General features: G+C 44.3%; 1 protein-coding gene across 17 annotated transcripts in view; it reads right to left on the bottom strand.

The window, feature by feature from the left end:
- LOC105472909 (solute carrier family 8 member A3) overlaps window positions 1-12,436 on the bottom strand; it is a 141,489-nt gene that overhangs the window by 5,503 nt on the left and 123,550 nt on the right. For 7 of the 17 annotated variants that reach the window (XM_011726508.3, XM_011726511.2, XM_011726505.3 and 4 more), the window contains 3 exons: window positions 6,442-6,459; window positions 2,609-2,733; window positions 1,629-1,728 (listed from right to left, as the gene is read on the bottom strand). In XM_011726508.3, the coding sequence (XP_011724810.1) occupies window positions 1,629-1,728; window positions 2,609-2,733; window positions 6,442-6,459 (243 nt within the window). Of the gene's footprint in view, window positions 1-1,628; window positions 1,729-2,608; window positions 2,734-6,441; window positions 6,460-11,476; window positions 11,581-12,436 lie in introns of all 17 variants that reach the window. The other 10 variants (XM_071099970.1, XM_011726509.2, XM_071099968.1 and 7 more) reach the window with 3 other exon arrangements.

The raw sequence follows: 12,436 nt of genomic DNA, 5'->3' as shown, positions 1-12,436 counted from the left end.
CTCCTCTCAAATTTTCTGACTTGACTGCTGCAGTAACCATTGTGGCTCTGGTCATTATCTGTCGCCTGAGGGATGGCTGTCATTCCAGATCATGAGAATATACTGCAGAGTCAGTGCCATCCTCCAAATATCTCATGGGAAAGAGCAGGATGGGCCTTGATTGTCTTTGCCAGGAATGTGGGCAGAGTTGCCCACTCAGCAGCCCTGGGGGGGAGGGTGTGCTGAGGCATGCCTGTGCCTTGCCAACGGCAACCTCTGTCATGTTTTGGCATAACTGGTAGAAGCTGGGTTTTGAAAGAACAGGAGTCAGAACACTTGGGTTCTCATTCCAGCTTTGCCATGAAGAAAATCTGTAAGCTGGGGTAAATAATCTCTTATTTCTGAACGCCAGGCCCCTCCTTTGTAAAAGGAGCGGGGTGGATGATGTGGCCTACATTCCGTGTATTGTCTCAAAGGGGCACAGTCAGGTCATCAGAAGGGGGAGCTAGAAAGATCTAAAGCAGGCAGTGAGAAAAGTGGGGCAGCCGCAGCAGCAGCAGCAGCAAACCTCTCTTCCTGGCTGTCCTTTTGCTCTGGCTCTGGGGCCTTGGGGATATGACCCTGTGGGTTGCTATGACAACAAAGCCTCTCAATAAAATACAAGGCCAGTAGTGCTCAGCAGTGCAAGGAGGCCTCAGTGGTGCTGAGGTGATAGTGACGGTGGTTGGGAGACCCTTTCCGTCCATGTTCCAACCAGCAGTCCCCACAGGCTGCTAGGACTCCTGGCTGTGCTGTGGGTCGTTACTGAGGGAGCCTGTCAGTAAATGCCGAGGGAGGGGTTTGGAATCATCCAGGGTGTTTTGTTGGAGAGTCAATGCAACACATTTTATAAACTCCTAACTCCCACATCTCTAAATCAGAATTGTCCCACATTTTACAGAAGAGGGGGACCAAACAAAAGAAAAGGAAGAATGACAGAAATCAGAATTTATTGAGTTTGGATTTTACACAAGACTCTGTACTTTTCTACCTTTCTGAGAAAGGTAGCAGTAGTTCCCCTTTGGGATGAGGACATTGAGGTCAGAGAGGGTACATTGTTCCACTTCACACAGCAGAGCAAGGATTTGAAACCAGAGATAGCCATGTTTTTCAGTTACGCCACGATTCTTTTCCAAAGTGATCCAGTGAGGCAGTAGGCACCTAGGACTAGAGCTGGGAAGACTGAACATACAGGCCTGCCCAGGGAATGGCCGACGGTTTTTTTTTTGTTTGTTTTTTTGTTTTTTGAGTAAGAGTCTTGCTGTGTCGCCCAGGCTGGGGTGCAGTGGCGCGATCTTGGCTCACTGCAAGCTCCGCCTCCCGGGTTCACGCCATTCTCCTGCCTCAGCCTCCAAGTAGCTGGGACTACAGGCGCCCGCCACCTCGCCCAGCTAGTTTTTTGTATTTTTAGTAGAGACGGGGTTTCACCATGTTAGCCAGGATGGTCTTGATCTCCTGACCTCGTGATCCACCCGCCTTGGCCTCCCAAAGTGCTGGGATTACAGGCTTGAGCCACCGCGCCCTGCCGGCCTACTGTTAACGTGGCTTTATGCTTCCTTCTCAGAGGTTGCCTGCTTCTCCCAGCAAGGCCAGCCTGAGACACTTCTCACCTGCACTGACGGTGATGGCCTCCATGAACTGGTCCCTCCAGGAATGGGTCCCCACAACCAAGGCCAGGTTTGTCTTCTTGATCAGTTTGTCCACCGTAGTCTGTTAGGAAGAGAAAAACTTGGAACCATGAGGTTAGAATGCTCAGAACCAATGAGGAGTCTGGTTCTTCAAAGGAATGAAAGATGCCCTGTCTCCAGGGTGTTCTGACAGTTATGCATGGAATGGCCTTGGGCGATCTCTTTTGAGGCAATCCTTCTATTTCCCTTTGTTTTTGGTTGTAATCTTTTTGTTTTGTTTTGTTTGAGACAGGGTCTCACTCTATCACCCAGGCTGGAGTGCAGTGTGCAATCATGGCTCATTGCAGCCTCAACCTCCTAGACCTAAGCCATCCTCCCACTTCGGCCTCCTGAGTAGCTGGGACCACAGGCATGTACAACCATGCCAAGCTGATCTTCATTTTGTTTTATTTTTTGTAGAGATGGGGTCTCCCTATGTTGCCCAGGCTGGTCTCAAACTCCTAGGCACAAGTGATCCTCCCACCTCGGCCTCCCACAGTGCTGAGATTACAGGTGTGAGTCCCTCGCTGCCTGGCCTGGCTGTGACTTTTGAAATTGGCTATTTAGAGTAATACAATAAAGAATAATAATAATGATGTTAATATATCTTGCCCTGTAGTAGTGAGTTTTAATATTTTTGCTTTAAAAATACAGTTAAACAGTAGTGATAATACATCTCAGGACTTTTAGCCCACTTATTTCACATTCTATGTTATGTTTCTTCACAATATTCCTAGCATACAAATGGCCAGCACTATTTGTTTCATGTTACAAATGGAGAAACTGAGACCTGGGGTGAGTAAGTGATTTGTTCAGTTTCAACTTCACATATTCACTATTGAAAGTGGAAAAAAACACCCCAGGTCTTCTGCCTCCCACTTTAATTTATTTATTATTCAATTAGACCTCACTGTTTGCCTGACCTTGAACTCATAGGACTCTTCGATGATGACTTCTAGTTTGGGGTGTTCACCCAATACTGGCTTTCCCATCTCTGCTATCCTCTTGGCCTCTTCTTCCTCCATAGTCAGCTTCCTGTCTGTCAACTCTGCAACAAAACAAAATCGGACTCACTTTAACACCTTTTCCATTTCCTGAAAGGATACAGCTCAGAGTATTAGACATGGGCAGTGGGTATAAAGCAAGTAACTCTTGGGAATGGGAAGTTTATATATATTTTTAGTGCCTCTTTTTATGAAGTACTAAACACTTTATAATCAGACCATGAGAATGTGCCTTGCAGGCTGGGATAAGCATTCCTCTTTCTCTTTTATATGTGGGTGGACAACCTGATCCAAAGGTCTCCTGAGAAATAGCATAAAGTGAAGTTCTCAAGACATTCAGTGAGATGTTGGGGAACTGGGAAGAAAGGGCAAGTGTTTTGACTCTGAACTATTTTGAACTGTTGGGCCTGTTTGTTCAACCACTTCCTGTAAGAGTTCTTGAAGGTGCAGAAGCACATTTATTCCAAGGAAATGTCTACTGGTTTCACAGCATCTTGACTCATTTACCAATGGTCCCTTCTCATGTTGAACAGTTTTTTTGGTTTTTTTTTTTTTCCACTTTGGCTGGTGAGTCCATTTTAAGACCACTTCTCCATGAAGACATGTTTTCTGGATTAGAGTGAAATAGAGATTGAATCTTTTTATTCCCCTTTGATTAGAAAATTGCTCTTGGCAGCTTGTTTCTTTCAGAGCTCATTTAAACATCTTCCCATCCAAGTCCACATTCTCACAAGCAATTAATTCTTTTATTCAGCTCCTTAATTGTTTTCATTCCACACAGTAAACCTCCCAGGGGAATCCTGTAGTCCTTGGATAATCTCAAGGACAAAATGGGTCAGAGGCCAAGAAGGTCTTTTTTCTCTAGCTGGGGAATTGGTGAAGCAAGGGGAGTCATGAGACTCCAGCTCTCGAGTTTGCAAGGAAAGAAATTCACTGAAAAGACTATAAGCCAAGGGTTTAAGTTACCAAACAGAGCGCCTTATATTTTATGTAAGAATTTTCTTAGTTGGCCTGCAGGAAGATGGTATGAGAGTGTGCGGAGACTTCCTGAGCTCGCTGTTTTGCTCAGTGTTTCGGGCACCAAACACAGAAGGCAGTCCTAAAATGTCTGGGAGCTGTCCGTGGTGCTGTCCTTCCTCTAGTGCTGGTGGCCACTTTCGGAAACAATGTTTTCTCAAGGATCCATGTCTTTCTGCATATTTCCAAGTCAGCAGACATCCTCTAGCAGCCTGACTTCATTTAGTCTATTGAATTTTAGTCTCTAATTAGTTAATTCTGAAGGTAAATCTGGGTGAATCTAGGGTTCTGGCTATGAGGTCAGCAACCCTAGAAGCCAGACTGCAAGCTACTCTGGGAAAAAGCTCTTAGAAAAAGCCACACAGATTCCATACTCTTTTTCTTTACTTGCAGGTTTAAGCACCATATCACAATGCCTATCTTAGCAGTGACAGTTTTATTCCACTTCTTCCTCCTCAATTCCCCCATGTCATACTTTACATGTGACACAATAACTTTATACCAATATAATGAGCTCTCCAGTGACATATAAATGTACCTGTCTAACCCCTTGTCCACCTATCAATCTAGCACCTTATCCATCTGGCAGGATATTGATCTACTTACTGACCTGTGCACCCACCCCTGTAGTGACAGTCAGTTTTTCCATCTAGCTTTCTGCAAAAAATCCCATTGGCAAATAACCAGTCCTCTATCTTTGGATCTCCTACAGTCCCACAGAGGCTCTCTGTATATATTTGTTAATTGACTGAGTCACACGTCTCTAAGTTAATTCTAGTTTCTAGTTTCTTGGTTTGGCAATAATTCCTGCCTTTTTCTATTTTTGTCACGATCATTCCTTTAAATTCAAATTTTGTTTATTTCTTGAGAGAATTATAAGTCTCCAATTCAGAGGACCATAGTGATTCTGATCACTTGTTTATGTGACTCCTCAGAATTTCAAGTAAAAAGAATAAATGGCAGGTGATCTAGATATTCAGACTGAGTAAATAAACTCTCAGTTCTAGGAACAGGAAGAGAGGCTGGAAGGGGGGAGAGAGATAGAACATGAATAGGATGGAAGATTGAACAAATATTGGAAGGACAAAGAGCTTGCCAGGCCAGGCAAGAATAGGACGTTGTGAACACTCCGCAGAGTGATGCAGCTGGTGCTCTTCCTGCAAGGTGCCTGAGCTTGGGAGGGTGGCTCAGAATGAACATATTCACTCTCTGTCTTTCACCATCAGGCACATTAATCATGTTTGCCTGTCCACCTAGGAAAATTAAAACCAGGATTTGAGATTTCCAACGGGTTGAAAGGCTAATCAAGTGCTCCTAAATTAAAGATTTGCAGATTGAAAGAGCTAGGAAAAGAAACATTTCCTTTTTCCCATTTTAGCTTCTATTGATGTTTGCAAATATGTTAAAAGTAGAAAGAAACTTAAATCACAATCTTTGTTATGCATATATGTTGGGTGGGGTGGAGGAAACAGTTGGAACAAAGAAGGCTTACATACCTTCATAGGCAAGAGGATGAATGAAGTGGAGAAGAAAAACCCAGTGCTAGGAAATCAATACCCTGGGAGAAGAGTGAAGAACAGAGGGTTGGGGATAGCCCTTATCTTGTTGGTATAAAAAAGAAGCAAAAAGCCAAGGAAGCTGGAGTAATTGCGTTTTCTCCACAAAATAAAAATGTAGGAGTTACCTATATATTTTTTTTGTTTAAGGCTCCCAGAAGGCAAATGTCCTTACTATGTACACCACCCCTTCCTGAACCCAGGATGTAGTCTGTAGGTGACTTTGAATACCAATGAACGCTGTAAGATATTTTGCCTCTTAAGTGACCTTAACGTTTTTTTTCTGTGTTCAAAGAACTGATGAAATGTAAGATGTGCTTTTAAAATATACTGAAACTGTCTTGTGTAGGCCACTCTGCTTGCACAAAGAGTTATAGTATTGCTAGACATGCTGAAAATGCTTTCATATCTGCTCATGAAGTTGAATGTTGTTTATGATTGGTTTCCACTCACGCAAGCATACTTTCAAAGTAGGTGCATGTCCTCTACAGCATCTAGATTCTGCATGAGAATCTCTCCAAACGAAATTCTCTAAAATTTATATTTCCAGCCAGAACACTGCCCCAACCCCCTATCCTAATTCATCTTGTTCATGGCACATAGGACTTTAAGGGTCAATGACAAATGAACCAAAATTCTAGCAATTTAAGGCTCAGCTGTGATGAGATGGAAGAGCTCCAGGACTGGTAAAATTCCAGATTATTTAAAAATTGCTTTTCCTATTCTCACAGCAGGTTTGGTGATTTTCCCTGGAGCCCTTGGGATTAAAGCATTTTTTTTTTTCAAATCCTATCACAATTACGTTAGGAGATTCCAGCTCTGAATCTCACTGTCTCCTCTCCCACAACATGAGATGGCAGATGAATTAAGACTCAGGAGAAGTCTATGACCCACCATCTCCTTGGTAAGCTTAATTTCTCTTCCTGGTCCCAGAGAGGATCAGCTATGCTTTTACCCACATCCACAGACAGAAGTGATACTCAAGGAATTGCCTTCCTCACAATTGCTTTCTCATAATTGCTTCATGTGGGAAAATAAATCTCCCAGTCCTTGGGAGAAATTGTCAGGTTAACTTGAGCCTGCAGTTCTTATTCAATAAATCAAAGGACATTGGTCTTAAACCAAATAATGGCACTGGCAAGAAGTGGAAAGAAAAGAGGGGGACAAGACATCTCTTACCTGGAGGTAACAGGAGCACTGTTTGCAAATGGATACCAGACAAGTGGAAGAAAGAAAAGGAAAGAACATTAAGGTCCCATCTTGAAAGTATTCCCAGGTTTTGTGGTTGCTGGCAGCATAAGGAAAGCAGTGAGCTTAGTAGGTGAGAGCTCAGCAGCCACATGCAAAAAGCAGATTTGGAGCATGCACAGAGCAGCAGCAAGACGTGTGAGCCACCAGAGACTGCTGAGCACCAGGTCCCTGGTGAGGGCATTTGCTCCCATGCTTTCCCGGCTGCCCTAAGGGCTAGGAATGGAGGAATGAGGATGGGGAACCAAGTGGGTGGGTTGGTCACTCATGACTGTGTAGGATATCAGGTTATCACATCCATTCTGTAAAAAAAGAAGTGAGAATCCGGTTATCATGAAAACTATGTAACTAACTTATCAGTGGTAAAAATGACCATGGGGCTTGAATGGGAGCTCAAGGAAATGGGTAGCATTGTGTAAGAGTAGAACAGTGCCCAGGTCTATGTCTTCCATCCCTAACGACTTAGCTGAACTCATGCTCAGCTTCTCAGTACCCATAAGGTTTCCATGACCACAAATGCCTTCCTAGCTACCATGTTGACTAGAACTTTGACTTCCCCTAAAAGGATGACTTAGCAAAAACGTAAGTCCTGCAGAATGTTTTCCTTGAATGGTTTGTCTTTACTATAGATCTATCCTGGGTGTTAGGGCTATGGGCTCCTGCCATTTTGTATCACTTCTGCTAAGCAAAGTCCCTGCATGTGGTAGTGTTCAATTAAGTTTGGCTGTTTGCTGTCTATTTTGGCAACTGTCTTTTCCATAGATCTCATGGTGCTGCATCTCTGGTTGGGTGATCTTTCTGTTTCAGAAAGGATAGGCTAAATCAGAGTCCAGGTATTCGGGAACAGAGAAACAGTCATACCAACAGCTATACATAGATGGGAGATGACAAATGCCAGGTCCCTATGTGGATTGGGAAACTGAGTTAAAGACACACCCAATACAGGTTGTCTCTAGTCCTTGAATTTGTACTTATGCTGAACCCTCTTAGAGTTTAAGATCTAAGAATTAAGGAAACTCTTGTGACACACCACATTTTCATTTCTATGGTATCTTAGTACAGCCCCTCACTCCTTGGCTCTCAGATAAAGGTCTGGGAAGAACTTGCCACATATTCGTGGTGTGGTTGGTGACTGATAGAGATTGCTGAGGAAGGAGTGTGTGTTGTGGGGGAACCAGGGGGGACATGTCTGTGAATTTTTTTTTTTTTTCCTAAGAATCTGCAGGAATGCAACTCAGGCCTGTGATCAATCATCCTATATTCACAGCCACTAAGACATATGTGGATCCAGAGTCTGCATGATACATAAACAAGGCAGTTCACTTTTTTAGGTATCTCCCATGTAGAATTCCAAAGGTTAATGGATCAATGATTTTCCTCACTACATTGAGATAGATAAATATATATAGGCAGATGGATGGATGGATGGATAGATAGATAGATAGATAGATAGATAGATAGATAGATAGATAAGCAAGAGCTTGTTTATTCTGCTCCTTCCAGGAGTTTGCATGGAAGAGCTCCTCCTGGCCCCCAAGTTCCAGGGGAGATCAGAGATCCCAGCACACAAATGAACACAGGTGGGCCAGACAAAGGCAGCTCTTCCAGAAAGGTCCCTGATGCCCTGTTTTTCACTCATACATGCCACCGAACATCTGGCCCATCCCTAGAGTAGTGAGAAGGCCTGCAGTCGTCTGGAATTCCATCATTCTCTGGTCATTGTCTCCATGAATCCAAGACTCTCTGCTTAGCAGTTATAGACGGGTCAGTGAGATCTGGGTAGGCCAGCTTTGACTGACGCAATACCTCGAGGGTGTTTTTCCTGCTGTTGCTCATGAGAGAAGCTGGAGCTGAACTTTCCCCTGTATTGATCTCCCAGGTCAGGTGAGAGTCATTTATTCCTGCTCAGACACTCCAGGGACAAGCTGGAAAGAGCGTAGCACGGTGAGTAATTAGGAAGCATCTGGGCAGCTTGTCAAGATGAGCCCATGGATGTGGAAAAAGGAGGACCAAACAGGTCCCATTCTCGAGAGAGAGAGAGAGACAGTGCTTTCCTTTCCACCCCAAGGCTTCCAATGTCCAGGCGCAGGCCCAACAGTTTTGATTATGTTGCTCAGTGTTGCTCTCAGAATTCCACTTCTAGACTCCAGAGCAACTGTGTTTCCTATTTAGTCTCCCTTTTTTCCAACTCCCAGCTCATCCAGAGCTTTTGATCTCAACTCTGAAGTCTGTTTTGTTTGCCAAAAATAGAGTCTCCTATTTCAAAACCAGTCTTTCATTTTTTAATGCAATTGTCATTTTGACCATGCAGAGACTATGCCACTCTGAATGTTTCAGACTCTCCCATACAGTAGTGATAATGAAAAGCAATTTCCACTGTTCTGTCTCTCACTCTGAGAACAGCGGGGAATTCTGGAAATTTGGATGGGTTTCCATTTGCTTCTGAGTCTAGACAATCAGGTTTTATGACCTTTCACCTTATGGTCTAATGTCAAAATACGGGAAGGACTGAAGAAACTGGAAATTAACTCCCTAGAAAATGTAGACAATAAAACAGGCAGCTGGGAAATTGACACATTCCTTGTTGGCACGGTTCATCTTGGCATCTTGGTCACTGGGGAGATCTGGAGGCACATCACACAGGCAGCTTGCTGAAATCCTTGTCTTCTCACCTACTCCCTCCACCAGGGTGTTGCTGACATTTCCCTGGACAAAGAATCCAGTGGAAAATAGGAAGATGTCCTCAAATGGGGATTAGCCATACACATTTTCATTTATCTAGGTCTCCTGAAGACTTACCTTGGGTCACTCTCTGTCCTGCTGTTGGTAGAGGTTTTTAAGGGAGGCATAAAAGAAGACCCTCTTTACTGGTGGAATAAAGGCATATATGGACTTCCAACTCTTCCTCTTGTCTGGGGCCACTGCCTTCCTTCCTGTACGCTGTACAATCCTTTGTGCTGCTTTCATTTGCATCTAAGTAGCTTGGACTGTGGAAAGTGATGAAAGTGACTTACAATTGGCCTTGGGTATCTGCTGCTTCCAACCAATTATGAATATGTGGAATAAATGCTCAAGGGAGGTGGCAGTGAGGTAGGACAGGTGCTGAAGCAACCTCTGAGAATATTATTGGTGGCAGGAACTGGAAGTTGGGCAATAATACAATGTGGAAAACAATGGAACCAGAGATAATTTCTTTCTTCCAGCACTCTTTGGTAGTCAGGCTGAGGGCAACATTTTATTGAGTGGCCAAGCAGAGAACCAGCAACGGAAAATGGAGAAGAGTTCTGCCCCTAGAGCATCAGGTATGTCCAAACCAGTGCAGGCACGGAAGTGGTCAGCTCTGCAGGAGAGTCCCCAGCAGACAATGAGAACTGACCGATCACACTGAAAAGGCCTGTAGAGGATCCTTTGGGAATGTTGTTGCTGAATCTCTTAGATCTGTCCTCGTGTGGAAAGTTTTATGCTGCTCTTCGTCACATGAATATGAACTAGTTGCAGTATGATCACCCCTTTTTGACAAACAGGTGGATTTCACTGCTCCATTTTCTAGGAGGCTCCCAGCAGCATATCCCAGCAGCATATCTCTGAATGGGAGTATGAATGTCCTCTTGCTATTTCCCAGGAGCACCCTAACCTATTTCCACATCTATGCCTCCAACACATTCAAAGTAGTGGCTTCCAATCATTTTCTTCAAGGGAAGAAATCCTTCCTTATATCTACCCTGGTTGCAACTTAATCATCCCCTGAGGGAAGAGCCCCTGGGAGGTATTCTCCGACGCATGCCCTAAGGAAAGCAGGAGATGAGGCCACTTCTCCAGTGTGGGGTGAGAGCTACCTTGGGATCTGGGCGATATGTTCACTTGCAGATGCCAAACAAAGGCAGACGTCTGTGAACCTTCCAATACCTGTCTTTCAGAGATCAGCACCAACTGCACCATTTAGAGTCTCTTCTATTGGAAAAGCCACAAGTCAACACTCCAGGCCTACCCAATGTCAGTCCTTTTCTGGGGCCCCTGGCTACGGGAATTTTCATACCTGGAACTACTTCCTTCCCTTCAATTTTCTGCTTTAGAGGTTGCACTGTCCCAAAGTAGCCTGAATAAGGTACTTAACCTTGGGCTAGAAACAAACACTGAATGGGATCGGGTGGGATGCCCCGAGGAGGAAGAATAGCTCAGGATTCCAGATTGCATGATTACTTCAGAAGTCAACTCTCTCTCCGAGAGCTCTCAGAAGCCGTGGCCTCTGACAATTGGTACACTTTCCCATGCCACGGTCTGCCCAACTGTGAAACAGTCAGACAATACACTTACCTCCTCGAAGGGCAGAGGGGCCTATGGGCCACTCCACAAGTGAATAACCTGCCAAGCATTCAAAGGAAGTTGGGGAATGCAGCAGAAAACTGTCAAAGCATCATTGCAACCCAAGCCCCAACGCCCATCCCAGACCCTCCCACATTCAATCCAGGCTAAAGAGTGGGGGAGGGGGGCAGGGGAGGAAGGCAGGGAGGGAAACAGGCATGCACCGCATCACATTCCTTTCTTTTTCTTCTCCTCCGCACCCACCAAGGAATTTTCACATTTACAGATTACAGTGTAGGGGTGGAGTGGGGGAGAGTGCAGGAGCCCATGGCAATTGAATAATTGTAAAATTGTAGCAAAACAGGGAAATAACTCATTAGGGTAATGAGGAGTTGAGGCTGCAGTGCTGCCCAGAAGGCGGGAAAGGAGGAATTTGGAATAAGCTAAGGCTAAGAAGGCAGAGATGATACCGAAACAGGGTGAGAGCGAGAATACAGGAGGGAAAAGAATAAAAAAATCCATTGGTCAAAAAGAGAAAGGAGGAGAAGGGAAGAAAAGGAGGGAGACAAAAATATAGTTGCTTTTTCTTTCTTCTTGTTGTTTTTCAGTTTAATTTTTAATTTTTATTTTTTTGTTGTTGTTTTGTTTTTAAAGAATCTCACACCTGATATTCCACGTTCCATCCATTTCGGTTCACCAAGGGCAATGAAGAAATTCTCTTGCCTTTCGTATTCCTCCTCATCTACTATTTTAACCCTTATGGTTTTCCTGTAGGGACAACAAGAGAGAGAGTGTGTCGACTGGGTCGGTAGATTGGTTGGTCACCTGGAGCACAGCCTTTAAAATCATTCCCCATCATTCCTGGCACATGCAGTCCAGTCCCACCATGGTGGCTTTCGACAGGACCATGGTGGATTGTGTTGTTCTCAGGTAATAAATGGTCTTAGCTTTTCTTGTCTCCTTGGTCATAGTTGTTCTTATGGGTGAGAGGGGCAGGGAGCCAGGAGGCAAGGAAAGGTGGGCAAAGGAAGGGAGCCAGAAGGACAGGAGGGGATGAGAAGGCAGAAGGCGGGTAATGGTGTGCAGTCATTTTAGACCTTGCCAACAGTTAGTAGGAAGTGAGTCGGGCAGCACATTCCACTGGGTGTCACATGGTAACAGTGGCATTTCTCTGGGCAACAGGTAAACTACTGACCCACTGGAAATGACCCAGGGTCTTCCCACAACAGGAAATATGTCAGCAGAACCCAGGGTTTGTGTCCCTTCTTTGTGTCTATACTCACTTCCATTGTGAGTTTCAGAAAGAAAATTTTAAAAGGAAAGTATTTATGAGGAAGGGAAACCAGAGAGAGGAAGAGAAGAGGAAGACAGAGAGAGAGAGAGAGAGAGAGAGAGAGAGAGAGAGAGAGAGAGTGAAGAAAGGGAGGTAGAATTGTGTGATCTTCTCATTCTTTATCTCATAGGGTTTCAGTGGTGGGAACTAAAATAAATATGTATTAACCACAATATGACATAGGAATCCTTTACTATTTACAGCTGATGCACTTCTGGGAAAATGTGAAGAAAATGATGTAAATCATCAAATTCTAAATCACCTTTGGGCTTCTATTACTTAGGGATGATG

The sequence above is a fragment of the Macaca nemestrina genome, chromosome 7 (genome assembly GCF_043159975.1).
Source record: "Macaca nemestrina isolate mMacNem1 chromosome 7, mMacNem.hap1, whole genome shotgun sequence".
Classification (NCBI taxonomy): Eukaryota; Metazoa; Chordata; class Mammalia; order Primates; family Cercopithecidae; genus Macaca; species Macaca nemestrina.
This window is presented reverse-complemented; position numbering and strand designations above follow the sequence as displayed.